Source organism: Acanthaster planci, linkage group LG03 (assembly GCF_054643075.1).
Source record: "Acanthaster planci isolate LZ-2023a linkage group LG03, COTS_SCS, whole genome shotgun sequence".
NCBI classification, from domain to species: Eukaryota; Metazoa; Echinodermata; class Asteroidea; order Valvatida; family Acanthasteridae; genus Acanthaster; species Acanthaster planci.
In genome coordinates, this window is record NC_141779.1 from 10,116,178 (window position 1) to 10,143,641 (window position 27,464).

Consider the following 27,464-nt stretch of genomic DNA (forward strand, 5'->3'; position numbering starts at 1 on the left):
TGACCTCTGTTGAGGTGTATTGTTTTGTCCACAGAGTTCAGCCAGTCTGGGTTGGCAAACTTGATAGCCGAAACTGTCCATCTAGCTATAGAGTCTCTGGTTGCAGCTCGGTGAGGTTTTACTGTATGATGTATGTATGATGAAAAGCTGCAAAGTTGTACCTCTGAGTTCTTGGTTTGGCTAAGTGTGCACAGGGCACCATGGTTTGTCGTTGGGAGTCCCAGTGTGTTTGGTAATGTCGGGCACAAAGATGTCAGGAGGATGGAAAGAAACTGACTGGCACTAGGTGAGAAACCCAAGCGTTGAGAAGAGACGAACACCATGGGGTTCCCATCAAATGTGACCATCTGTGATGGAAATTGCTTTCAGTTCATTGCCACGCTGTGAGGTAGTATTCACTGCTAGTAGTAATGCCAGCTTCACTGATAGGTTTATCAACGATGCATCGCTGAGAGGCTCAAAGGGGTGAGCAGGAAGCAGTTGGAAAACAGCTGACAAGTCCCGTGGAGGGATTTGTCTCTTAGTTGAGGACACTCAAGAAACATTCCCCAGAGTAGATGTTTAAGAGCAGTAATGTCGGACACGGTTGAGCCATCTGGGAAGCCATCATGTATTGCTGCAGAAGCTGACCTGTAGTTACGGATAGTTGAAACCTGTAGATCTGATTTGTACAGGTGCATGAAGAAATCAGCTATAGTAGTCACAGAAACGTTGGTCAGAGCAAGACCTCGCTCTGAACCCTACAAAGTAAAATGTCATAATCTGGAGTCGTAGATGCTGCGTGTAGACTGGCGTTAACTCTTTGAAGCCATTTCAGCAGCTTCATCAGAAAGTCCTGCTGATCTGAAGGACTGTTTGACAACAGCCAACAGGTCAGGTGCATAGTCAGCGACATCTACCCCCGGGAGGTCAGGGGTAGTGCAACTCGGTAGTTCTTCTCTTGCTGCTCCTCTGGGGTGGTTTGGCAGGTCGAGAGGAGGATAGACGGCCACTATTCATCTTGTAGCTGAGTTGACAAAAGTGGCAAAAGGAACGAAAATTGCCCTGACGTGGATGTCTGAAGGGTCGAGCCTGGCAGTCATCAGGACTGGATTGGTGAGGCAGAGCCGGTGGTGGAGGTTCATGGAAGCTAAGTTTATGTGTTGTGTCAATGTGCTTAACTTCTGACTCCATCATCTCCATGAACTTCCCTGCGAAAAGGTCCTTCATAGAGAATATTCATGGCATCAAAGGTGGTTGGATCTGCGTGCAGGAGTGGCTAAAACAGATATTCTAACGAACTGCTCGAAGATGGAGTTGATGTTCTCATCGATCGCTCGATGTGCGACAGCTGCCAAGTCCAGAGTAACTGGTGAATCTTCGTCACACACTCGGGCCAAATACTCAGAGAGGAGTGCCATAAATGCGGTGCAGCAAAGACCATGTCTTGAGGCTTTGTTGAGTTCAACAAGAGTAGCCTCGACGAAACACTTGTCCTTGTCTTTAAATGGAGATTTTCCTGTAGGCTTTTGAGCTTTGGAAGAGAGTTTATCTTGAGCCTCAGTCGGAATCTCAGGGATGGAGAGGAAGTTGTCAAAGTCCTCCATAGCAAACTGGAAATAAGTTCTGGGGGTATGGATGCATTGTTTGGTACTAGTGAGAATTTTTAACATCTCGGCGCATGAGCGGTCAAGTTGAAGTTCTGGGAAAATTGGCATTGATGCCTCCAACCTAGCGGGGTGGCACTTGAAGGAAGCATGTGAAGAGGCCTCAGCCTTAGATTGATCAGAGGGCAGTCCTAATAAAATTATGTGGATCATGTCTTTCTAAACAAGATGGAGCCGTTTTCCAGAAAGGTTAAGGTTGGTTGCCGAGGACATATCCTCATCTTCAGAGGATGTATCCTGTTTCATCTGGAGTTGATCAGAGGAAGGAGGAATGTTGTCATGTCTTATTCAGTGGCCAGGGGCTGGAGCAGGAAATAAGCTGTAGTCTGCGCCGGAACCTGGGAAATTTCAACCCTGATTGTAGCACCACTCTGCACAACCATTGACTGCCATGCTTCAGTGTTAAATTGGGGAACTGAGTGTTGGATATCCTACGCACTGAAGCTCAGACCCTTGAAGCGTGGCAAAACTTTAGCAAATTGAATCAGACACAAAGGAATTTGCATATTTAGTGACTGTTTGGGGTAGGTTGAAAGCAGAAGACTCCCATTGTTGCTCTTCCCCAAACCTTCATGTACATATGTACACCTGTATATTTGTCAACCCAATGAGTACACTGTTGTTTGTATGAACATGTTAAATTTGTTGTGATTAGTATCACAACAATCTGACCACTCTTAACGCCTTGAAAAATCACTTGTTCAATAATCACACACAAAGCTATACTTTCCGCTATATTTCCATTTTTATAACCATGTTGTACAATCTTCAAACGGAGTACGCAGAGTGGTTTGTCAACAGACATCAGCAGGCCTGATGGCCTTTGGGAACACATGTGAAGGAATTGTTACTTTTGTTCAGCACTTGTTTACTTTCCTCTTGAACTTTGATGGCATGATCACATTAAAGAAAGAATTCTGTAGCGGACTACAACAATTTTCTAGCATGTCTTGCTAATAAACTTCTCCTGAAAAATTAAAAAAAGCTGGGTGTTACTTTGAAGGGTTTTGTACAACCCAGGTTGAATGGCCATCATCATTTCCCCCATGAAAAAGTGCTCCAGTCACGGGTCCTTTGCAAAATCCCCTTCCCAGTGGTACTTGCATTAAGGCAGCAGAGATGGTTGACACTGGACCATGAACTGGTACACATATGTGTTTTTAAACCAGAATATTAGCTACTAAATATGGGTGTTTTGGGGGACCCCGAATATTTTACGGCAACAGATCTTCAATGCTTACATTGCTACTGTGAATTTGTATTCACAAGACAGATTTCCGGTCCAATTTCATAATTTCTTGTTCCCTATGATCACAAAAGCAAATGGATGGAAAGACTTCCAAAAATTGGATGGACATCACTAACTTTCCCCTACAATGTTTTATCAGCAATCAGGAAGCGAAAAAGAAAAGTTTGTTTCAATGTGATACAAGTTTTCAACAAGCTAAGAAGCTGTTAACAAGCTAGAAAAGATTAAAGGGCCAATGATTTTTTAAATGGGCAAAGTCATAATTATGACTTGCATGTCAAAAGACCAGCCTCATCGTCATACAAAGTAAGGTTTGTATATCGTTGTACATGTCTCAAGTGACGACTGTGTAGGCCTAACTGCAAGGTTTATACACGTCTGGAAAAGAAATGCGCATGCATGAAACTCTTTCCATACTGAGTCTGTAATTTGGGAAGATTTTTTTAAAATAAACCTGCATATAACATAACCTTAAAAAGTGAGTTCACGATGGTCCTACTGTTCTTTGTAGAAACACCTCTTGTCATGGCAGAACTAATTCAGTTTTCAAAGACCCAGATTGTTCTTTAACAAAATTTCACTGTACCCCAAAAGTGGTGAACTGAAGCTTCAAAGGAATGTTGCGCCTCTACAATCAAACTGAATGAGTGTGAACAAGAGTTTTCAAGTTTGCTTAAAAGTTAAGAAGCTGCTAAACAAGCTAGAAAAGATCAAGGGGCCAATGATTTTTTTCAAACCGGCAAAGTCGTAATTATGACTTACAGTATGTCCAAAGTGTGACTAAGTATTACCTCATATTCATGACATATCTCACAATTATGACTCTTATTGTGAAAGCACATGAAATTTTACAGACAAATGCAATGCAATGTGCAAGTGCACATGACAGCTTGGTGTCACAATGATAACATACAGGCTTCTGACTTTTAACTCAGTACATGTACATGTATACAAGATAAAAGTTATAATTATGACTTAATACATGCAACAATTATGACATAGAAGTCATAATCATGATTTAATACTATGTTTGGTTTAATTCTTTTGAACTCTAGCCCAAATTTTCAGAGTATAGACCTTAGTGAACCTCACACAATCATCATCACTTTAATCAGTCGGTACATTAAATGAATTAAATTGCATTGATTTTGTGTTGGTTAAACTGCTTTGAATGTACCATTTTTTATTTATAAGACGATAGCACAGCCCTATCTTTAGTGTGGATTGTTAGTCCGGGGTAACATAGCAGTTAACCTCAAATAATACATGATTAAATTGTTTAAATCTGAAATACAAGCTTCTGTCCCTTGAAATCAAATCACTGTTAGCTTGAGTAGGTGGTAAATGCATAGTTAGTTGGTTTCCTTGCTGTGTGTATATAACTACATGGTGTGGCATGGCATACGCAGGGTCTTCTCTTTCATTAGTATAGTGCTGTCAATTAGTGTCTCATCAGTAGTGCTTTCCTTGGGTCTTTTTTGTGCTCTGCTCTTCTAGGTGTGCCTGTGCAAGTGACTTTGAGCGAGGTGACAGCCGTGTGCCATGGACAGTACGGGATTAAAGAATTATAAAGTTCGGGACACGAAGAAAACATTGCCCATAGTTTCAAGTGGGGACTTTGCTACATACTAGATCTTACACCTAGTTAGGAGGCATTCTGTCAATTAAGCTTCCACAATGAACCTAAGTTTGTTTTGTTTAACTCATTCGATTGGAGTGTCCTTCCCCCCTTGTGAATGCAGTCAACGTCAAATTTTACCTCCTCAGGAAAATCAAAACAAAACAAAACTAAAAGTAGTTAAATTTTAAAAAGTTGTGACGACACATTCCACTTCACTCTTATGCAAGAACAATTCACTCATAAATCTATCAGTAAAATACCACTGTAATTGTTTCCATGAATAAAGCTGAGGCTATAACTTCAGTATTTAAGAAATGAATGAATGGAAAATATGCCCCTTGTCTCAGAATGGAAAACTACGTAACTTTTAGACAGCAGAAAATTCAATTGATTAGGCAAACTACACCAATTTTTATGTCATCAAAACTGTTCCATTCTTATCTGCATGGATGGCAGTCACGGAAGGGAAGTCTCTGGAAGAGGAATTTGGTTTAAGGTTGGCGGGGTGTGATGTGTAGATGAATGCCATTTCTGCCTCGTAGAACCAGCGCATGGATTCGCTGCACTGGAATGGACTCATCAACGGACAGGTGAAAGTTGCGAAGGACCATGGCAGATATGATCTTCAACTCATTCATGGCAAAGTGCTGACCAATACAATTCCTAGCGAAAAATGAAAAAAATATGTAAAGGAAACAGGATTGTTTCTACCTTTTGGAAGGTGTTGCAGAAACACACCTTGCAGGGAAATGCCCTCTAAACTAGTCTTTGTTGACTACAAAAACCATTTGATGTCAATCAAGCAGTACTCCTCACTAAACTACAGCATTTTGGTGAGGAAGAGGATGTGATGCAGCTACTCGAAGATCGCTACAACTCCTAAAATGGCCAGCTGCTGTGGGAAGGACAGATGACTGATATCTTTGAAACTCCAGTGGGGGTATGGTAAGCTGTCCACTGTCACCTACACTTTTCAGCCTCTACACCAAGAGCCTCCTCCATGAGTTGCAAAATTGTACAACCCACTCAACAGGTCCAGATGTTCATAATATCCTAATATAGGAAATCAGATCCGCTGATGATCTCTCCTCCAGCTCATGTGGGTTGAGTCAACTACTGTATACCTACCAGATTACCAATACCTACGCATTATTTCTTAGTCCATTACTTCCATTCGCTAAATTCTCGATCACCAATAGTGCGCCCCCATCACTCGCCCCCCCCCACGAAGGTGCCAGCCATGTTCGTCCTCTTTTTCGATGCGAGAAGTGTGCTGAGGCCGTGTGGGGAGAAGGGAGGGAGATTGGTGATCTGGTAGGTATGTAGTAGTTGACTCAACCCACATTAGATGGGGGAGAGTCTACTGCCTGCATCCTACACAGATTACCTATAGCTATTCAGAATAGCACCGAACCAACGGATGGTGGGAAAGCGAGGACTCACTACCAGTATAGTACCTGCTTGAGTGCCTCCTCCTGCAAGGGTAGAGGATAGTCTGGAATGGAGCTACTGCAGTGCCGTCCAGCGTACACTCAGTCTATGTGTATGGCCCCCCGCAAACATCATCGAGGTAACAGGAGGTGAATAGGGCATGGGTTTCCCAACAAGGCTCTCTACAATTCTCTATTATTCTCCGCAACTACCTTGAAGGGAGGACGAACCTGACACTACCGTGTCTCAGGCATCTACTTCGATCACACTACCAAGAAAAAGACGCTACCAAGCTCTTCCACCAACCTTGCGTCTAGCTCAAGACCACAAAGAATCAGCGCAGAGTTTCTTGGTGCGAGCTTTTGACCTACGACAGAAGGTGGTCTTTGCGAGCCAAGAGAACGGGTCTGGCTTGAAATACGAGTTCAGAGCATGTTTTGACATGCTGTGCTAATGGGTCTGAGAAATGATACAGTGAGGAGTGAGACACGGCCCTTTCTTGAAAACCCTATGACCACAGATGAAATCCCCTTGAGAAGCTGAACACGGCAGCAAGTCATGAGCCCGAACGCCGAGAGAAGTTAGCCCAGCCAAAACCCATCTCCGTCAAAGTCGTGGAACAAAGCCCATCGGACAAAATGGACAAGAGGAAACCCAAGCTACGCACTCTGATGACAGACCTTGCTGAATTAAAGGCAGGCATTGCTGAGATTGCTGACCTCAAAAGACAGCAGAATAATCTCCACCCATGTCAGTCCCGAGCCCAACAACAGTAGCAGGACCAGAAGCAGCAAAGCAATTGCCGACGACTGCAAAATAACCAGACAAAAAGAGAGGCTGTCCCGACTGCCAGCAATGGGGAAACGGTGACCTGTGTGATCACTGTTATTGATGTGGCTCGAGGGAGCATTTTGCTCAGGGATGTTGCCAGTCTAGGGGTCATCAGCCGGGAAACGACCAGTGGTTACTGCAGCGGGACGACCAGTAACCATACATCCAACAGCGGTGAAGTCCCATGTGTGTTGCATGTCTCCATCAAAACAGATCAAAATCACTCGACTTGTGGGAGAGAGATGTCTAGTGAATCGCTGGATCCAAGGAGTAAAGACAAGGGCATTGTGGGATATGGTGGGGAGTTAAAGTTCCATGGCCACCGCAAGTGGTTAGGACTTGGCAGCAACCATGTGCAAGGTACAGCGCTGCACTAGGTTGAAGAAGCCGCGAGCAATGGCCAAACAGTGTTCTCTCACGCGGCAGATCATTGCTGTAGGGACCCGTCCCTATTAGTCAACATAAGGGACGACTCAAACAAGCTCCCTCTGTTGGGGAGCATGAGGCATGCTCACCGGAAAACCACTGCAGGTAATGGCGAACCAACAATGGGGAGCCGAGCTGACTGCAGGGTGTCGAGTCATGCCCCAAGCTGCCTGCGTATGGGGTGCATTCACACACGCTTCAATCTAAAGGAGCGGAAGAGGGCCGAACACTCTAAGTGGCCTGTAGGGTGAGACATGCTCCCCGGGAAACTCCTGCAGGCAAGGGCGAACTAACACCAGGGAGCCAAGCCGACTGCAGGGTGCCAAGTCACACCCAGAGCTGCTCACCGGAAAACCCCTACAGGTAACGGTGAACCAATACTGGGGAGCCGAGCCGACTGCAGGGTGCCGAGTCATGCCCAAGCTGCCTACATAAGGGGCATACTCAGGAGGAGAAGCAGAAGCGGGCCAGACACATTGCCGAATGCTTGAAGAGGCCCGTAGAGTGAGACTCGCTCACCAGAGAAATCTCTGCACTATTGCAGCACAAGGGTCTGTTACAGTGTGCCGAGCTTTGACCTGCCCGAGCGGCCCCACAAATGGCAATTAGAGGAGCGTCGGGGCCAGTGATGCTCTAATTCTGTGTGCCGAGTTTTGAGTCACCCGAGTGGCCCCTTGAGTGGCGGACTCAACTTTGCTCCCAAAAGCAGTAGTGGAGCAGAATCGGACCAGAGATACCGGATCTCAGGGCCTACGTGCATGGCATAAGTGCTAGATACCACACCAGTACCACTGCTATGAGTTGGCGAATATCATTTGATGCTTGAAGAGCGAACTTGTGTGCTGTACAGTAGAGTACTGGAGCAAAAAAGGGTATCGTACAGCCGTACCCCGAAATGGCAGACGGCAGGGAATAGTTAACCACGCACTGTCCTATTCCCTAGCTTAAAAAGGACTGAAACCAATGCACCACTGTCCTAACTAATTAAGCGATCCCTGGCCCACAAGCAACCAAATATCTCGAAGCGGGGTGAAGACGAACTCAAATTTCCCTGAGGCTCTTGATCATTTAATACACACAATACACAAAGAGAAATCGGAAAAACCAGAGATGCCAAAATACCCAGCAATTATGGAACATTGACTAGCAAACATTACAAAAATCAAGAAACCGAAAATGCAGAAATACCCAGAGATATGAAAAATCAACAAGCAAAATATCCAAAAACAACGAAACAACTGCTTTCAAAATAACTAATCAAATTATTAACAAGAATGCCACAACTGGGGTGAATCATAGAGTATAGTCAAGCAACGGCAATATATTTATCCAAAAACAAGAGTGCCACCTGGCGAACTATGAAAATAAGCCAATACAAGGTCAGTCTGCCACCTGCGTAAGACTAGAAAGGAAATGGTAAAATATCCAGAAATAAAATGTAAAAGGAACAATCTTACTGTTCACAAGAGTCAGAACAAATAAACAAACAAGGTGATTGAGGAATAACACCTAAACGCGCGTTAGCGAAGGAAAAAAATCCCACCCAAAAATTAGGAACCGGAACAACACGTTCTGTAACATAATGGTGCTAAGAAAAAATGCAGCCTCAGAAAATGTCTGCAAAACCTCAGTTGTTCCTCATTGGCTGTTCTACACAACAGCAGTCACATTTGCATAGTCAGACTTCTGGCCCAATTCATGAACTTGTTTTAGATTTGGTCATTGCATAAGTTTGACTTTTTTATGCCTCTGTGACATCATTGTTCTGAACGATTGAGGGTGAATTGGTTCAGCGCCAGTTCAAAATGGCGGAAAATAAACAGAAACTTTTTGTAGCCCCTCAATTGACTGAATTATACTTTTAAAAAATTTTATGTAACATGCAGCGAATCAAAGATATATTTTCTTCTTGAACGTATGTGTAAAGAGAGCAGCACTGGTGAGGAAAATGTTAAATACTGAATGAAATTCATGTTCAGTGTCCTCTGCTTCCTTGTGCTTGCCTCTGTCAGATGGAATAACCATTTTTGTTTAATATTTTTTGTGGGCTACCTTTAAGCCAAGAAAGTAGTTGTTTTTTCGTTTTACCAACTGACCCAAATTTTTCGGTGCAACCCAAAATGTTTATCAGCAAGTTAGAAAAACAAATTTATAAAATTACAAACAAAATTCTGCTGTCTTTTCTGTCTACACAAAACACCCCCTGAACAACCTTTTCACATGAAAAGGCTTGTATTTCTATGTTTTCTACTGACATTTGCAGTTATTTTGACGAGTTCCATTTGTATTTTGCTGTCTAGGAAGTGAAAACACATAGATTAAGGCAAGTTTTTATCAGTTTTGGTGGCAATTTTGGGTAGCTTATGTCCCCATTTATGCCATTCACTCAGAACAATTTCTTTTTTCAACCTACCGACCTTAATTTTGAGAGACATGTAATTGCAAGCAGAAGTTTTTTTCTTGGCCTAAAGATGTTCCTGGTTATTGCTGTGAAATCACAAACATGTTCCTGGTTATTGCTGTGACACCACAAACATGTTTCTGGTTAAGGGTTGCCAAAACACGCCTCTGCTACAATGCCTGGCCATGGCACACAGACAATTGATAGGGCTCCACACTTTCAATCTCCAAGGACTGCTTGGAGTCTGCATGAAGTAGCATTATATACGTAGTGTGGACCTTCCAAAAATAAGGAAGTCCTCATAATGAAGGGAAAGAGGACATATTGTGTGGAGTCACACGTCTGAACAGGGTCTCCCCCCCCCAAAAAAAAAACGTTGCAGAGGCATTTGGGGGTCAGGGTTACCTGTTGTAAAATGATGAGGAACAAGTCATGCAATCATGAAAAATTCAGCTTGAAATATTTATTATTGTGGGAGAAAAAGGACAAGAAGTGTTTGAACTACATGTACCTCCTTGTAACTGGTACAGGAAATCATGACTGGTTTACATGTCCTGTGGCGCTAACTGGCTAAGAAAAAGTGTCATTTATGTAACTAGGCAAGGTGGACTATCCTCTCTCACCTTGGTCCGGCCGAGAAGGGCACATACGCAAAGTGCGGAATGTTCTTGGCCCGCTCTGGTGAAAACCTCTCAGGGTCAAAGGTCTCGGGGTCGTCCCACACATGTGGGTTGTTGTGAAGCTCACCAATTACGACAGCTACTGAGCTTCCTGACAAGTCATGATTAAAAGAAACAAATAAATCTAGACTGTCCCATTATTGAAAATTATTCAAATCTATTTATTAAAATAAATTATCATTGACCCTTTTGACAAGAAGAATACAAACTGAAAGGCAAGCAAGTTACAAGAGAGTTCACATCTGAGACATTTCTCCTAATAATCCAGTGCACAACACAAAGTATTTATTCTAAGTCAAAAATTCTCCCAGGCTAATTAAAATTTCGCACTGCAAAAACCAGGGTGTTAAATTTAACACCTGCAGTGTTATCAGAAGATTTCACCAACACTTTTCACTGGTGTTAAAATTTTGGTGTTATTTGTTGTTACTTGTAACACCTTCCAGTGCACTGTAACACTTATAGGTGTGCAAAGTAACATTATCAGTGTTAAAGTTACACCCTATGGTGTGGTCATTTGATAACATCCAAAAGTGTTGATTTTAACACCCAAGTTTTTACAGTGCAGCAAAGTGTATTTAATACACAACTGGCACATTCTCTACATCAGCACTTAGCTGCAATATGAATTGGTTCCATGCATTTGCATATTTTGTTTGTCATTGCACATGAAAGAGTAAATGCAGTGCTTCATTTGGATGCATCTGTCAATTTAATTTGTTGACAAGATGAGAACAACACTACAGACATTTCCAAGCACAACATGGGCAAGCCTGCAGGAATGGGACAAACTGTGGGTAATTCAGCACCTCCTAACACTCACCTTTTGGCAACGTCCTGCCATCAGGAAAGGTCAAAGGTCGGGTCAATGTTCGCATGATATTGGGGACGGGAGAATGCACACGCAGGCTCTCCTTCAGACACATGGTCAGGTAGGGCATATTACTGAGATCATCCCTAGAAAACAAAAAAAATCAAGCACTTCTGTTTCTCCCCAAAAATTAATCATTTCTTCTTTTCCCGGCAATTACAAAAATTCCATTTAATTGGCCGGTATTATGCAATTTTGTTTCAGTGATGTTGACATGGGGCACTGAAAATGTAATAGAATGGAAAAAAATTCCTTGTTTCACTGTAAATTGTAGTTTAGGCACCAATCCTGTAATTTCGAACTAGTTCCTAATACTAACAGTCAACTGCTCAGGTTTCCAGTTCTGAGGCAAAGCCTTAACTGTAACCATCTACAAAAAGATGTTGTCTTGAAGATCCCCCTTGTGTATCATTGAAATAATGATTGTTTATGAGTGAAATTCAAGGACCATTGCTGTTGTACATGCCTACAGATTAACCGCACATGAGCACAGTGGTCATTGTTTATTGTAACTGATGAGGACTGTGTGAATATGCCCATGCTCAGTTTAGACATCAGAGATGACTGGAGAAGTTGAGAGAGTCAACTGGATAAAGAATACAGCTCTGAGCTGTTCCACTATGGCAGCCTTCAGTTGTTAACTGAGGAGACAATCCTAGTCATATTCCAGAAATACGAACAATCACATAGCAATTGTACAATGGGATAAAATCAATGTGCTATTTCTTGAAGTGAGATTGAGTCAAACATTCAGCTTATCACTAAATTCCTCCCCCACAGAAATGTGGGTGAGGTCTGATATTGAATACCTACCCAAAACAGTCGCAAATATGCAAATTCCTTTGCGTCTGATTCAATTCGCTAAAACTTCTGATCAACCATAGTGTGCCCTCTGGTCCCATGGTGCATAGCGGAATGGCTGCCATGTTAGTCCTTCTTTTCCGGTATTAAAACCATCCAAGCCAAAAGTGGGGAAGGATGGGTGGGAGCCGACTGTTTGGGGTAGGTATTCAATAGCAGACCTCACCCACATTTCTGTGGGGGAGGAGTCTTCTGCTTTCAACCTACCCCAAACAGTCGTTAAATATGCAGAGTAGCACCAAGCCCTTGAAGGAGGGTGCAGTGAGGATGCACTACATAGTGCCAGAGGGGTATGAAATTGTCCAAACTTTATTACAGACTCACCAAATAATGGAGTTATGTCGTTGCAGTGGTGGGCTGCTTTGATGAGGAACCCTTCTGCATCCATGTGGCCGATGTTAAGACTGCACTGCCATGTGCGGAGTCCTTTTGTAGAACATTGCGAGATAGCATGTGGTGAAAGTAGATGGGGTCTTCCAGCATGCTGCCTTGCATATTTCCTCCATTGGTACGCCCCTGAAGTAGGCCCACGATGTGGATGTGGAAACTGCTCGAATATCATGAGCCCTGATGAAGTGTAGTGTTTTATTGTCCACAGAGTCCGGCCAATCTGGGTTGGCAAACTTGATAGCTGAAACTGTCCATCTGGCTATAGTGTCTCTGGTCGCAGCTCGGTGAGGTTTTACTATGGTGATGAAAAGCTGCAAAGTTGTACCTCTGAGTTTTCTGGTTTTGGCTAAGTACCATTTAAGAGCCTATACTGGGCACCATGGTTTGTCGTCGGGAATTCCAGTGTGTTTGGTAATGTCTGGTACAAAAATGTCAGGAGGATGGAAGGAAACTGACTGGTTCTTGGTGGGAAACCCAAGCATTGGGATGAGACGAACACCATGAGGTTTCCATCGGATGTGGTCATCTGTGATGGACAATACCTTCAGTTCACTGCCACGCCGTGAGGTACTAACTGCTAGTAGGAGGCCATTTCAGCACCTTCATCAGAAAGTCCTGCTGATCTGAAGGACTGCTTGACAACAGCCAACAGGTCAGGTGTAGTTACGTCGGATAAAGGTGAAGCATGCCTGACTCCATTTGATGTAGCAGATCCGGTCTGTTGAGAAGGATCACCGGTATCCAGACTAGAAGTCTGGTCAGACACGGGAGCCACGGCTCGCATGGCCAGAAGGGGGGCAATAAGAAGGACACGGCAGCATTCCCTTTTAATCTTGGAGAAGACTACCGGTATTAGGGATATTGGAGGAAAGGCGTAGGCCAACATTCATTCGCAGTTGATTTGAAGAGCGTTCGTTTCCCAGGCTTGGGGGTGGTAAAATCTGGTGTAGAACACTGGCAGTTTGGCATTCTCCACCGAGGGCGAAAAGATCGATGTTCGGTTTTTCTACTTCGGTGAAGATCTGTTCGACTACACTGGTGTGCAGAGTCCACTCCATGGGACGAAACTTTCCCAGAGAGACAGCATCTGCTATGGAGTTGTCGACACCAGGAATGAGAGTCGCCTGGAGGTCAATGCCATAATCATGGGCCCAATGGAATATCTGTCTTGTCAGGAGGCATAGGCAGGGAGAACGTGTGCCTCCCTGGCGATTGATGTATGACACCACTGTGGAGTTGTCTGAGCGGACGAGGACTCATTTGCCTATGATGCTCGGGTGGAAAGCTTTCAGTGAGTTGAATACGGCCTGAAGTTCCAGTATATTGATGTGACTCCCTTGGAACTAGAGGTCCCATGTTCCTGATGGTTGAAGCAGCAGTAGGGAGGCTCCCCAGCCCAGAGGAGAAGTGTCCGAGGTTATATTTTTTTCTGGGTTCATCTTAGGGAAGGGAACTCTGAGAGAGAGGTGTTCCTTCACTAACCACCACTGAAGATAGGGGCGGGTGAAGTCTGATATGGGGATCTGGAGATTGATTCAGTCCTATTTTGGCCTGTAGAGTGCTAAGAGATGAAGTTGTAGTGGGCGCATGTACAGCCTGCAGAGGGGGATGAGATCCACCATGCTGGCCATCAAGAAGAGGAAACAAAGCCAGGTGTGGGCCAGAGCAGAATGCTCAGTAGAAAAGACTTTCACGCAGTCAAGAAGATTGTCAATGCGTTCAGTCGTTGGTGAGATTATACCTCGTTGGAGGTCAATAGATGCCCCTAGATACGTCAGATATTGCATGGGGCTGAGATTCGACTTCCTGTGGCTGATGATGAAGCCCACGCGATTTGTGATGTCTCAAGTAAGGCGGGTAGAAACCTCTGCTTCATTAAAAGATCTGCCGATGATCAGCCAGTCATCCAGGTACTGGAACATCATGATGTCCCACTTTCGAAGGTGAGCAGCGACGATCTTTGCAATCCTCGAGAACACTCTTGGTGAAGTACAGAGGCCGAAAGGGAGAGCCGTAAATTCGAAGAGGTTCCCATTGTATCAGAAGCGTAGGTATTCATAGCTTTGTGGGTGAATCGGAATGAGGAGGTTGGCCTCTTTCAAGTCTGTGGAAGAGGCCCAGCATGGAATCTGTAGAAATTGGGTGACCGTCTGAAGGGTCTCCATGCGGAATTTCTTCGGGCGGATAAAGTGGTTCAGAATTTTGAGGTTGATAATAGGTCGCCAGCTGTTGAATTCCTTCTTTGGAGTGAGGAAGAACATTGAAATGAAACCCTTGTTTGCTTGAGATTTGGGAACTGTTCCATCCGGAGTTGATCCAAGGAAGGAGGAGCATCTTCATGTCTTATTGGGTGGCCAGGGACCGGAGCCAAAGGCGCCAGAACCTGGGTAAGTCGAAGGGACGAAACTATCATATGAAGATCGTATCGCCAATGAATGCAGGTTTGGATGTGGATGTGGATCCGGATGTTGATGCAGATCTGGTCGCGGATTATGTTCCGCCGGCAAAGGGTCCTGATCTGGAATCATCCCTGTGGGATCAGGACTGGGCTCAAGATGGCTGGCTATATAAGAGAGCTTCTCCGAGAGCATGCAGACCGCTGACATGATGTCGGCCAAAGTGTCCTCCTTCTGTGAGGAGTGAGACTTCTTATGCTTAGACCCGGAAAAAGAAGAAGAATGTTTGCGTTTCTTGCGTGTGGGAGAACTGGTTGTAGAGCCAGCAGTCAACGCCTGGTGATGTTGGCGACATGGGGCCACTCCAGCGCTTAGACTTGTGAGCCATGCCAATGTCGGGTGTTTCCCACGGCAGCTTGTTGTCAGTCCACGTCACCCGTTCGGAATGCAAGTGGGGGAAATTTCAACCCCGAGTGCAGTGGCACTGCACTGCAGCAGTGCCACTCTGCACTATCGTTGACTGCGAAGGAAAAGAAGGATGAACATGGCGGTCACTCCACTATGCATCATAGCACTAGAGGGAGCACTACGGTTGATCAGAAGTTTTAGCAAATTGAATCAGACGCAAAGGAATTTGCATATTTAGCGACTGTTTGGGGTGGGTTGAAAGCAGAAGACCACATTCTTTCCGCTGCATAAATGGAAAACATTCATGATTTGTTTCTTGAAGTGTTTGAGTAAATCCTGTTTGCATAAAAGTTGCCATTTTATTTTATGTGACAACTCTCTGCACTTGAACTTTTGACACAGGAAACTTTCACCGAGAATGGATGGGGGGAACCGAGTTGTCAGTGCAGTGACTTATGACTTATGCATGACCTTGCCACAACTGGGACTAGGAGAGGAACAAATTATACTAGAAATATTCACCACATGCCACAATGAGGTGAAGCCTGCAACGTGCATGCATAATTTCCCTGTATGAAGCATGCTGCTGTTGTAGGATTGGATGTACACTGTACATAAACACTCTACTTGGCCACTTCCCCTTGCTTTTACTGACTTGTGCTGTCGGCATTAGACTTTCCATCTCGGGAAGATGACTCGGGAGCTTTTCCCAGGCAGAAGTTTGCCGATAACATGGCTAAGTAAAAGTAACCAAGAGATAAACTTCCTGGGATGTCCACACTGGACTAAATAAAAAGTCCAGTGAAGGCAGGGCTATAGTTAACAAGGTTGGTAAAATCTGCACTTACGAAGCCTTGTAGGCAGAAGGCCTGGTAAATGGCACTTGACTGACAAACCCTCCATTCAGATTACTGGCATTCATTCAGATGTTGTACAAAACAACATATTCTTGTCAAAACACCACCAGCCAAGCTTTACTCACCATTTCAGTCGGTCATCTTCTCTGTGCGCTAGGAGGTCATCAATTTCCTCTTGGCACTTCTGCTGGAATTCTGGTAGCTGGGCCATGTCATACAGGAACCAGGACAGGCCTGATGCTGTCGTGTCGTGCCCTTCAAACATGAACGTGTCCACTTCGTTGTAGATTTCCTGGTCAGTTAGTCCTTGACCATCGCTGTCCTTGGGGAAGAAAACATTGTGTCCTGCCAATTTGTTTTGTTTCCAATCAAAACAATTGCCAAACTCCTCCCCACAAAAGTGTGGGTCGGGTCTCCTAGTAATACTCACCCCTGCCCAGCCTACTCATGCAAATTTCCCATGTGCCTATTACAATTCGCTGAATAGACTTGATTATGCATGTTGCCCCTTGACCTTCCACAATGCACTGTGATCCCTCCGCCATATTCGTCCTTCTTTTCAAAGTGGACAAAAACCCTGGAGCCAAAGTGGGGAAGGACGGGCGGGAGCGGCTGAGCAGGGGTAAGTATCACTAGGAGACCCGACCCACATTTCTGTGGGGGAGGGGTCTCCTACATTCACATACCCCTGCCCAGCCCTGTGATGGGAGCTAGTGCTAGCACTCGGTGAAGGTGGAGGGGGATCTCCAGCAAGCCGTCTGGCAGATTTCCGCCAGAGGAACTCCTCTGAAGTATGACCAGGACACGGAAGCGGCCCAAATATCGAGGGCCCTGACGTGAGATCAGGTCATCTCGTCATGTTGTGTCGGCCAGTGTCGGTTCACGAAGATGATGGCCAAGACCGTCCATCGGGCAATAGTGTCTTTTGATGCTGAATGGAAGAGTTTCGTCGCAGTGACGAAGAGGCGAGAGCTAGACTCTAGGCAATGCTTGATTCTAGCAAGGTACCACTTGAGGGTGAAGACTGGACACCATATCTTGTCAAGAATGAATATGTCGAGAGGCCAGAAGGTAGGCATCTGGTTTTTTGTCAAAAAACTTGATAGCTGGGATAAGGCAAACCCAATGTGGCTCCCAGCGGATGTGACCTTCAGCCATCGATAGAGCATGCCATCGCTACCGTGTTTTGATGTAAAGACCACAAGGAGGAACACCAGTTGATGCTGAGATGGAGATTAGATGCATCAGAAAGCAGCTCAAAGGGAGGACCAGCAAGAAGGCATGGGATGCTTCCAAGGTCTCAGGATAGAATGAGGCGTTTGACATGAGGATGCTCAACAAACATTCCTCGATGAAGATTGTGGATGGCAGCGTTATCACAGACCGTCAATCTATTGCTGAAGCCTGAATGAATAGCTGCCAAGGCCGACTGGAAATTGCGGATGGTGGCAATCTGGATAGGTCAAAGCGCGCCAAACCACCAGAAAAGATGGAAGCACCCTGGTCAGATAGCCCTAGCCGGTAACCAGAAGCCGCAGTGATGAGTGGCATTCTAGAACTATGGCAGTGATTCAGTTCTGTAGCCTGAAAAGTGGTCAAAGAAGAGCCCACATAGGTACATGTAAGCAGCGCCTCTGAATTGACCGCCCCCGAAAACAACGGGCCGTCATCAGCCAAAGGCGCCATAACTTCCAAGTCATGCCTAAGTGAACCGCTGAGAAGTTCATCTGACAGCCGTAGTCCAGGGCATCTGGTGGTAGTTGTAGCTTGAACGGGAAGCATGGGGCAGTCCCGGTGTGCAGACTGGCGCGCTGTACAATGAATACACATCTTCCATGGTAGATGCTAGTAGTAGGGAGACCGCCAGAGGAATTCATATCACGGGAACTGGGGGTTAATGTCATGCCCAGACCAAGCTAACAGGGGAGTATTAAAGTTTACTCGCCCTAATTGCAATGACAAGGGACAGAGCCACCATGATCTGAGACATGATCTGGAGCTGGGTCCCGCTGGGGGAACGGATCTGGCAGGACAACAGAGACCACTTTAGCGTCTGAGAATGTCCCTTGTGAAGTAGGAGAGACGGCAGGGAGGGGATTCGGGTTGGGTGCCTTTGTCGCATTGTCTATCTTGCGGGCGAGAAAGGTAAAGGCCTCCGAGACAGACTGGAGGGTCGTCATCATCGGGGATGGATCCCAATCGAAGCGGCGTTTCTTCACAGCCTTGGATGAGGAAGAAGAAGCCAAAAGATCTCTTGGCCTTGCATTCCTTAGCCTTCAACGGTATAGGGGAGCCAGAGGCTGGGACGGCTGGAGGAAGGACTGGGCGGGGTTCCCCGAGTGTCGGTCATCTCCTGAGAGGAGCGGCCCAGGTCAGGATCAGTGGCTTCATGACCGAAGTCAATCTGCAGGCTAGAGCTGCAGATGGAGTGTGGCGGACAGAAGTCCTGGTGGCGTAGCAGTCCCGAAGGGGCATCATCGTTCGAAGCAACGGGAGGCTGAGCACCATGCTGAATCACTGACTCGCCCATGGTAGAAGTGGCGGAGTGTGGCGAACCCACTTGTAGAACCTGTTCCTCGCTTGGAGGGAGCAGACAGGCGGGCAATTGTTGCGTTATAGCACGCTCAACCCTTGCCTATTCAATCCACTGCGTCTATTCTCATTGAGGCCACTAATCGGATAACGCAAAACTGCACCACAAAGGAGCGGGGTAGCCCTCCAAGCCCCGCTCCGTGGCCAGTACGGTATGGCGTTGGTCCGTTATTATTCGAACGTACGCACCCCATAGAGAACAAAGAGCTTCCCGGCCCTGTTCAACAGCCATATATCCAACACAACACATCACGGAAGGTCACACCCAAACCTGTATATGATGCACAGAAAAAAAGGGCAGAAAAGAACCACAAAAAACACAGCATGCAAAGAACGAAAGAAAATAAGAATGAAAATAAGCACTCTTACCAAAAGATACATGTAAGAAATCCCTCTTTTAATAATATGTTATTTCATAACAAGAATCAAGTCTATAACGGTTTTGCCCTTACCCAACGTATATTAATAAGCACTGTATGCTCAGTGCTTGTCCGAGAGCTTGCAAAAAAACCTCACAAGCTTACTCGGGTGGGACTCGAACCCACGACCTCCTGCTTACTAGTGCAGATGTCTTAACCACTCTACCACCGAGCTTGCCGGGGTCGGCTGGCCGGTCCAAGTCAAATGAAGCAGCGGGCACCGCGAACAATTTTCAAGATGTATTTTTGCGTTGGGGAGATGTTAATTATATATAACGGTTTTGCCCTTACCCAACGTATATTAATAAGCACTGTGTGCTCAGTGCTTGTCCGAGAGCTTGCGAAAAAACCTCACAAGCTTACTCGGGTGGGACTCGAACCCACGACCTCCTGCTTACTAGTGCAGATGTCTTAACCACTCGACCACCGCGCTTGCCGGGGTCGGCTGTTGGGTAAGGGCAAAACCGTTATATATAATTAACATCTCCCCAACACAAAAATACATCTTGAAGAATCAAGTCAATTCACAAACGCGAAAGGTACGTAACTCGAAACTCTGAAAATGCCATAGAAAACAAATACACGTCCGTAAACGATAGGCGCAGTGCATTGTGGGCAGCATGCACAATCAAGTCTTTTCAGCGAATTGTGATAGGCACATGGGAAATTTGCACATGTAGGCTGGGCAGGGGTATGTGAACGCAGGATACCAAATTTATGTGGGAACAAGAGATGGGGTGTTCCAAAGGACAAAGATGGTCCTTTCAAGGGAACTCACTGCATACATGCACAGGTTTCTGAGTATTTTTGGCAGGGGCCACTGCATGAGCATGTGTAGCCAATTTCTGTTGAACTGAATGGTCTGTGTGTATGCACAATACACGTGAACAATGACAGTTGAATATTACTTTCCACCAATCTGTCTTCTTCTGTGCTTGTGAGGGAGTGCTTAAGATAAAGAAACTGACCAGGTGTTTACAAGATAATAATTACAGCAATAAAGAAATTCACTGGAGTAGAAAAATCAAAGGAGTGGGAGAAGAACTTAAATTTTTTTAGTTCACATAGACAATGCCAATCAACAACCTACTGCACTATACCAGTAATTAATGTTATGCTAGCTTGAGCATGTTCTGTGTGAGTGAACTGGCATATGGCTGTACTGATAGGATTGACCTCAAAGGTGTATGAATGGACCCAAATGAATTGCGAGATATTATATATCTTTCATGCACTCTTAGAATACAGGATGGGCTTATCACGAAAAAAAATGTCTGGGCTGCTACTGCTGTGCTAGCTTGAAAAGCTGCACTAGTGATCAAAACCTGATGACACAAGACTGTGTGAGTTTGCAGCATACAGCACGTTGAGGGTTGAGGCCAAGGCAGGTGGACTATAAGTGGCTGTCTGTGATAATTGCTATTAAAGTAATAATGGCAGGTGTCAGTCTTAAGAGGCACAAGATTTCAGCTTCAAGTTCTTTCCCCTTGTTTCTGCATCGATCAACTTCTTTACAAAATGGGGCCATCCAACACCAATCCCGTATGACTTCCCAAAAGAATTGTCTTGCTTACTTTAGCACAAAGTAGAATGTCCAAGAAGTCGATGTATTTCCTCTTTCTTGTTTGCCCCTTGGCAGCCTCTTCTTTGAGTGCATTCTTTCGCTTCTGGATGATATCCCGTGAGTAGTTATGGACTGTATTGCAGGCTTTGTGGAAGCGTCGCCCACTGGGACTCCACTGGAAGATTGTGTCAAAGTGGAAAGGTAGGAAGCGAAAACGTTCCATAGCCAGGATGGAGATGTCATAGATGCCCTTGATGTAGGGGTGATTTTCAACCCTGAAACATGAAACACAAGAAAAAGTTTCAGGTGACAAGGGGGCACTGAACCTCACCCTGTGGTCCAGGTTTGGATTCTGACCTAGGCAAAAACAGTTTCAGTCATTGTCTATGGCACACAGCAACGACTGTGCCATTGCACTCAAGAGATATCTATACAAATGCACAGAACCTCTGGGTTAGCAGTTGGCGCTGACCGTCTCATTGTGTTCTGGGGATAATATTCTTGCTGCTTGTCTGTTCAAGACCACTTACGTTTGGCAGTTGGTCTCCACACTGAATATACACCTGAGGAGGCTGTCCAATGTCAACAGGCTCATGTTACTGAACATCTCCATTGAAGTCTTCTTACCACCACAGGCTACCTTCCACTTCTCCTGTGTTCATCAAAGCCAAGGGAAAAATAGTTGAGATGAGACCAAATTGATATTAATCTTGCCAGGCACATTAAAACATTGCATATTTTGACTGTCTTGCATATAAAATGTAAATGTGTGCATGTTGTTAAGGAGTGGCATTATACGGCCACCATATCCCCGTTGTATGCTGTTGCCATGTGACCCAAAAATATTACACCAGTGAAATTGCCAAAATATGATGGTGTGTGCATTTCATCCAGTGCTTATATGGAGACAATAATGTGTTATACACAATCCCGGTTACTTGTAGCAGGCTTACACCTCCGCTGGTGCAAAGTGGTTGAATATGTTGGCCAACTCACCACAAGTATGCTGCCAGACTGTTGAAAGATGTCCACATACGGCTTCAAAATGTCAAAGTGGAAGCCGGGTGTCAGTAAGCGTCTGTTCCTTGCCCATTTCTTCCCAGCTGATAAGAGTAGCCCATCTCCAATCCAGGGACGTATATAAGAGTATGTGAATTCTGCCTTGGGTTCTAAGATAAATAGAAACAGCAAAGCGATTCAAAAATGAACACTGATCTTTTTAAAAGCCAAGGCTCAGCTCTGTGATCATTTACACTGTGCAGAAGTGTACACATGAACAGACATAAGTGATAAGGGTCATGACTTGATGACTTCCAATTCTGCCCATTCTATATATCAGATGGGAAAATTGTCTAATAATAACAGTTTCAGGCAGGTTTATTCTTGGCACTAAAGCAAACACGAAAGTGCAATGGTGATGTCCCATCAAACACTAAAGCTGAGCATTCCCCATATGCTGGAAATGATTCACGATGTCAAACTTGCTTGGCTTTTCACACTCGCCCGAAATGCGAAAAATGATCTCTAGTTGTATCACGATATATCTCTTCAAGCAATTACACCAAGAACCAATGTATTCAGCGTATGAAGTGCGAGCACGATTTTTTCAGTTTGTTGTGTCCCACAATGACACATATTCAACTAATCAGACCTGGCATCTGATGAAAAACATACAACCAACCTCCTGTGCTGAGGACAGCTTTGACCGTGTCAGGGTGGTACACGCTAATGATCGGCCTAATAGGTCCCACCCATAGTACAGATGCAGTGACACATCTCTTCACAACCTCCCTTTTCCACTCGAGTTCCTTCTCATCAGCAGTGAACTACGTATGACAAATGACCACAATTTACATAAACAAACAACAGTTCCAGTTGCATCTTGTAGCAAGGTGGCATCATACATGCCTGATTTTTGATACTGGAACACAATCGTAGATGGAACATGTTATCACAAGGAGTAAATGAACTGTCATTTACAATGTCGGTTGTGGCTTCTTGGAAACAAGAACTTTTCAGCATAATTCGAAGTTACTCAGCATATCTTTCACAAAAACTCATTGCATAAATGAAAAAGTGACCCTAACCAATTTTTGTAAAGAGAATTTGTCGTATAAAAATTTCTTTCCACAGACAAAGTATACAAAGTATTCTCAGGCACATCTGATAATGGACCAACAGTATCACACATCTAAAATTTGGTGCCGATACTTAAGATAAGTACCATACACAAAGCTTGCCAAAATCTTACAATAGTAAACCCATTATAAAAATCATCAACACAAAACAAAATTCCATCAGTGGTCGTCTCTAATAATTGATGACATCATGTGTACTTTATGCATGCATGATACGCATGCACACCAACACTGAGGATAATACCTTGGAAAGACTGCCCAGGAACCAGTGCCTTTCGGGGTCTGTTGGAAATGCCGCAAACTGTCTCTCCAGCTTCCATTTTTGGATGAAGAGGACCACCAAGGCCACAATGCTGGACGTGATGCAAAGTGTGGCAACGGTTGCACAGAGATTCACTTCGGATTCACTGAAGGCCATTGTTACACAGAAATCAGCTGTCTCAACACAATACTGGTCTGCGTGAACCTGAAACAAGAATAGAAAATTGATTTCAGGCTGAGAAGCATTACCAAAAAAGAGGCCCACTGCTGACAGCTTGACTACAGCACTGTGGCTCTCAACAAATTCTTGACAATACTACTCCTAAGTACTGTCCACATACATGTACAATTGTTACAAACATGGGTAAACAATTAAATTCATGTCCTTTACCTTCATTATGGTGTTTGACAGCATCGCCTAATTCAATAGTACAAATCTTTTGGCCAAAATACTTCACCTGTAAGCAGTTAACAGGCAATGGTTTGGCCACTTTTGTTTGTAAACGGTCAGTACATCTAACTGCTGAATATTAACTTCCTAATCTGTGATAGATTACTGCACCTTGCAAACGGAGGAATATTTAGAGTGGAAAAAGGGTGTTAAATGAGGTTCATTTCAGAAATTTCTGAAAAAATAGACACCCAAACTGTTTTCCGACGACGGTAAAGTTAAAAATGATGTTAGGATGCTAAATTCTCAAACCGTTTCCCTTCTACCTCGAACTATGATACTCAAAGACTTACAAAATCATTTGCATAATAGTCAATCTGAATGATGTTTAATCCGGTGAGATTCCAAAAAAAATTTGGAATGGGTCACTTTATAGTAAGAAGTTACATATAAAATACATACAGAAAAATAATACCTACATGTACCGGTAGTGAATGAAGCTGCAACCAATCTGCTGCCAAAATGATACAGTGCGTCAACACTGGGGAGCTGTGTTTGACTTGCTTTGTCTGGAGAGCTGTCCGCACTCATATTTATACTACAACGGCCAACTCCAAGGCCCCGACCTATGATCATGACTCAGGGCCAATTAAAGACAGAGATAATTTGAGTTTGCTGTCTACTGCCTGTATGCTTTCAAAGCCATTGCACCTGCCAAAGTTTGTTATCAACAAGTTTAAAAAATATTAACAAAAATTTTTTTTAAAGTGCTGCCAGGAGCTCTCAAATTTTTAATCCATGGTGCAAAAGCAGTCTGATGGAGGAAAAACGGGGGAAGTAGTGGGGGGAGGGGACGTGTTGCCAATTGTTTTAAAGAGAAATTAATTTTTTAACACTACAGAAGTGGCACTACCACCCTTCTATGAGGGGAAGGTGATTAGGTTTCCTCTGGTTGGGAAAATGTCCCAGCTACATTTTACGGATCTTTTCATATATAACCATCTCCTACAGAACAAAAGTTAAAGTCTGTTATAGAGCAACCAGGGTGGTGTGCCCCTTTATTAAAGGAGTAGCCTTTCATGGTTCATGGTCAAAGGTTCATGCCATTAACTAGGTTAAAGTGTAACTCCAGAGCTTGTAAACAAATGACCGAAGGCCCGATGACCTTTGGCAACACACTTAAAAGAATTTTTCAAAATGTCAAGACATATTTGAGGACGCAAAGTTTAGGCTGTGGCTGTTATCATGCACTGCTGCCAAAAGTGTCGATATTTCTTTTTGGCGCTTGATATTTATGCAGCTGTCGGATACATGACTACCTATCGGCAAATGACTTGAATGCCATGATGCCATGGATGCATTTAGCTTATCGCAGACATCATAGCTGTGAAACTGTCTTGCTTCATATTTACATATTTGCACATTTGACTGTGGTCAAGAAGTAATCTTGCTGCTATGGGATTAGTCAGCAGCCTTTGATACAATTTGCCATGGCATTCTATTCGAGCGACTTGAGAAAAGGTTTCTTAGACAAGGCACTAGATTCATAGTCAATCAGTTATTGTTGGAGATCACATATCAACCAGTTTTTCTCTTAAATGAGGTGTCCCTAATGGATCGGCAAGAGGACCCACTTTATTCAACTTGTATTCTTCATCACTGGAGGACATCATGCCACATATGCAGATGACACCAAGTTATGTGCTATTCTGAAAAGACTGAAATGCTTCACATATCATCCTGTTTCAGAAATAAAACCAATCTTCTACTCATCATCTAAGATAATTCATCTATTCATCCAGTTGAAAGAGTTTGGAACCTTGGGTTAGCCCGGATCAACATCTTACTATATTGGCGACCACATCAATAATGTATGCCGTGCCCCTCATTTTATCGGTTTACACAAAATAAAGACATATACACAATTTTTGCATCAACCTACAACAGACAGATTGATCCATGTGTTTGTGAAAAGTCGCATAGACAACTACAATAGCCTTCTCAATGGATTGCCAGATCTTCAACTCAATAAACATCAAATATTACACATATATACTACATATATTATGTAGTCAACACTATCACAAGACCAGACACAAGACCATGCACAAGACCAGGGTGAATAATGACAAAGGAATACTTTTGTCACAGTTCATTTGAATAGCATGTGGCTTAATTAAGACTAGGGGTCTTGTGTTGGTCTTGTATGATCTTGTGAAGGTCGTAAGTGGTCTTGACTTCAGCACTTCTAGGATGATCATTAGAACACACTTACATGAACCTATCTCTCCTGTTTCATGACAGCTTCATTGGCTACCACTTAAATTCCGGATAACTTTTAAAATTTTGGTCTTAATTTTCAAATGCATACATGAAACGGCAAAAGTTTATCTCCAGGAGTTACTCAGCAAATAGAGGGATCGCTTTTAGCGTCGATCTGCGCACTTCCGCATTTGAAAACGAGGCTGTGTCAGCTTCAATTCTTAATACGATCAGACACTTGAAAGTAAGGAGTCAAGACACAAAATACATAAAGGTATGTTAAATTCAGACTGTTCAGGCTGAAAATGTTTGTGGAAGAGTCTTTTAGGAACACTCGACACCTAAAATCCCAAAGAAAAATAGCGACAGTTGACCGCGAACTAACATACCTGCGATGGTCGTGCGTCTTGTACAGTGGGCATGGTTTAAACTGAAGTGGCATCACACTTACGAACCGGATACTCCATGTACTGTGTGGACTCTGCGGGCGTGCGCGACGAGGTTCAACACAGAGAGCCTCGGTTTCGATGCAGATATGCGCAGACGGCGCTAATGTTAGCTTCCTGTATATCATCCGCCAAGGACTCTTCACTCAAGCAACAATGATCTCAATTGACATTCAGTTCTTACCAAATCATATGGTCAACGGGCCTTCCAATTCACTGCACTGGAACTATGGAAATATCTCCCACAGCACACAAAAACCTGTCCCTCCTTTGAACAATTTAAACTTCGACTGGAAACACACCTGTTCACTCTCTCCAGTGCATAGAGACTTATTGTACATGTATAATGTTCTTTATAAAAATTATTTATTTTTCTTAAATTTTTTGTTCTCAGACATCAAACATTGCATGATTACATTAAAAAAGAATTCTTTAATGGACCCGGTGTTGGAGTAACACCTTTGGTCCTCACACCAAGACTATATCAAAGGTCAAGGCTCTGACCCTCAAGGCCAAGGCTTTGACCATCAAGCCTCAAGGCTAAGCCCAAGGCTTAACCCTCATGAGAAAGGCTAAGACCAAGGCCAAGGCCAAGGCCCTCTTATAAAATGTAAGTTGAAGCCAGGATCCCCTGTAAAAAAAGCCAAAGTCGATCTAAATAATGAGATTGTTGTTTGGCTCTCAAATACTGTACAGGCTTGGAATGTTATCTTTTCAAAGTAAAGACTTTAAGTGAATAATGATGCACTGTGAATATAACTTCAATTGAGGCTTCAGCTTTTTCCTTTCGTAAAGTGGGATTACCACTGCAATCAAAATGTGACATGTTTGTTCATGCCATTTAACACTAGAGGCCAATAGAATGAGGAGACTGAAGTGAATAGGGCTCTGTTGTTATACGTTTAAACCTGTCTAATATTCCATCAACAAATAACATCCTGAAAAAGTGCACAGCCATTAATGCATGTTTAAGATTACATGGTTAAGGTTAAAACCTTTTTGCAAACTAACTGAAAAGCACAAGAAAGAAAGTGCATGGTGTACATGTAGTATCCCCATGACAAGTGTGTAATAAAAACACAAGCTGCCAGGAGATTCGCCTTGTGTGCTCTGGATACAGCATAGGGAGCTCCTTGCACACACCCGTGGGGCTATGGCTTGAAAAGAAAAAGGATGATGATGATGATGATAAAAAAAGCCACAAGGATTTTCAAAAAATGTATCGTACAATAAACCCATTACAGAGATCACTTGGCTCAGTAAGCAGTAGCTCCTTACAATTCCAAAGTTCCTGATACCACAACTACCACCACCAGGGAAATG

The 27,464-nt window shown here is 44.0% G+C and overlaps 1 protein-coding gene across 3 annotated transcripts; it reads right to left on the minus strand.

Annotated features, from left to right (window-relative positions):
• Window positions 1-3,701: 3,701 nt before the first annotated feature.
• On the minus strand, window positions 3,702-27,135 carry LOC110986663 (cytochrome P450 4F4-like). 3 transcript variants are annotated; one of them, XM_087135004.1, is made up of 11 exons: window positions 25,709-27,135; window positions 23,913-24,071; window positions 23,026-23,247; window positions 22,325-22,469; window positions 21,640-21,812; window positions 21,174-21,295; window positions 20,654-20,918; window positions 16,194-16,390; window positions 11,109-11,242; window positions 10,229-10,376; window positions 3,702-5,179 (listed from the first exon to the last, which is right to left on the minus strand). In XM_087135004.1, the coding sequence occupies exons 3-11, from the start codon at window positions 23,197-23,199 to the stop codon at window positions 5,008-5,010; spliced, it is 1,530 nt and encodes a 509-aa protein (XP_086991130.1). In that variant the 5' UTR covers window positions 23,200-23,247; window positions 23,913-24,071; window positions 25,709-27,135; the 3' UTR covers window positions 3,702-5,007. The 3 variants fall into 3 exon arrangements, with proteins under 3 accessions (XP_086991130.1, XP_086991129.1, XP_086991131.1); XM_087135003.1 differs by lacking the exon at window positions 23,913-24,071 and having other exon boundaries at window positions 26,085-27,135; XM_087135005.1 differs by lacking the exon at window positions 23,913-24,071.
• Between the last annotated feature and the right edge of the window lie 329 nt (window positions 27,136-27,464).

Excerpts from the sequence above, each read along its gene's own strand:
- LOC110986663 (XM_087135003.1), bottom strand. The coding sequence starts at position 26,117 with ATGCCCACTGTACAAGACGCACGACCATCGCAG. Across the intron at positions 21,813-22,324 it reads AGCTGTCCTCAGCACAGGAG|AACCCAAGGCAGAATTCACA; the intron begins GTTGGTTGTATG and ends TATTTATCTTAG. Across the intron at positions 10,377-11,108 it reads TGGCAGGACGTTGCCAAAAG|GAAGCTCAGTAGCTGTCGTA; the intron begins GTGAGTGTTAGG and ends ATGACTTGTCAG.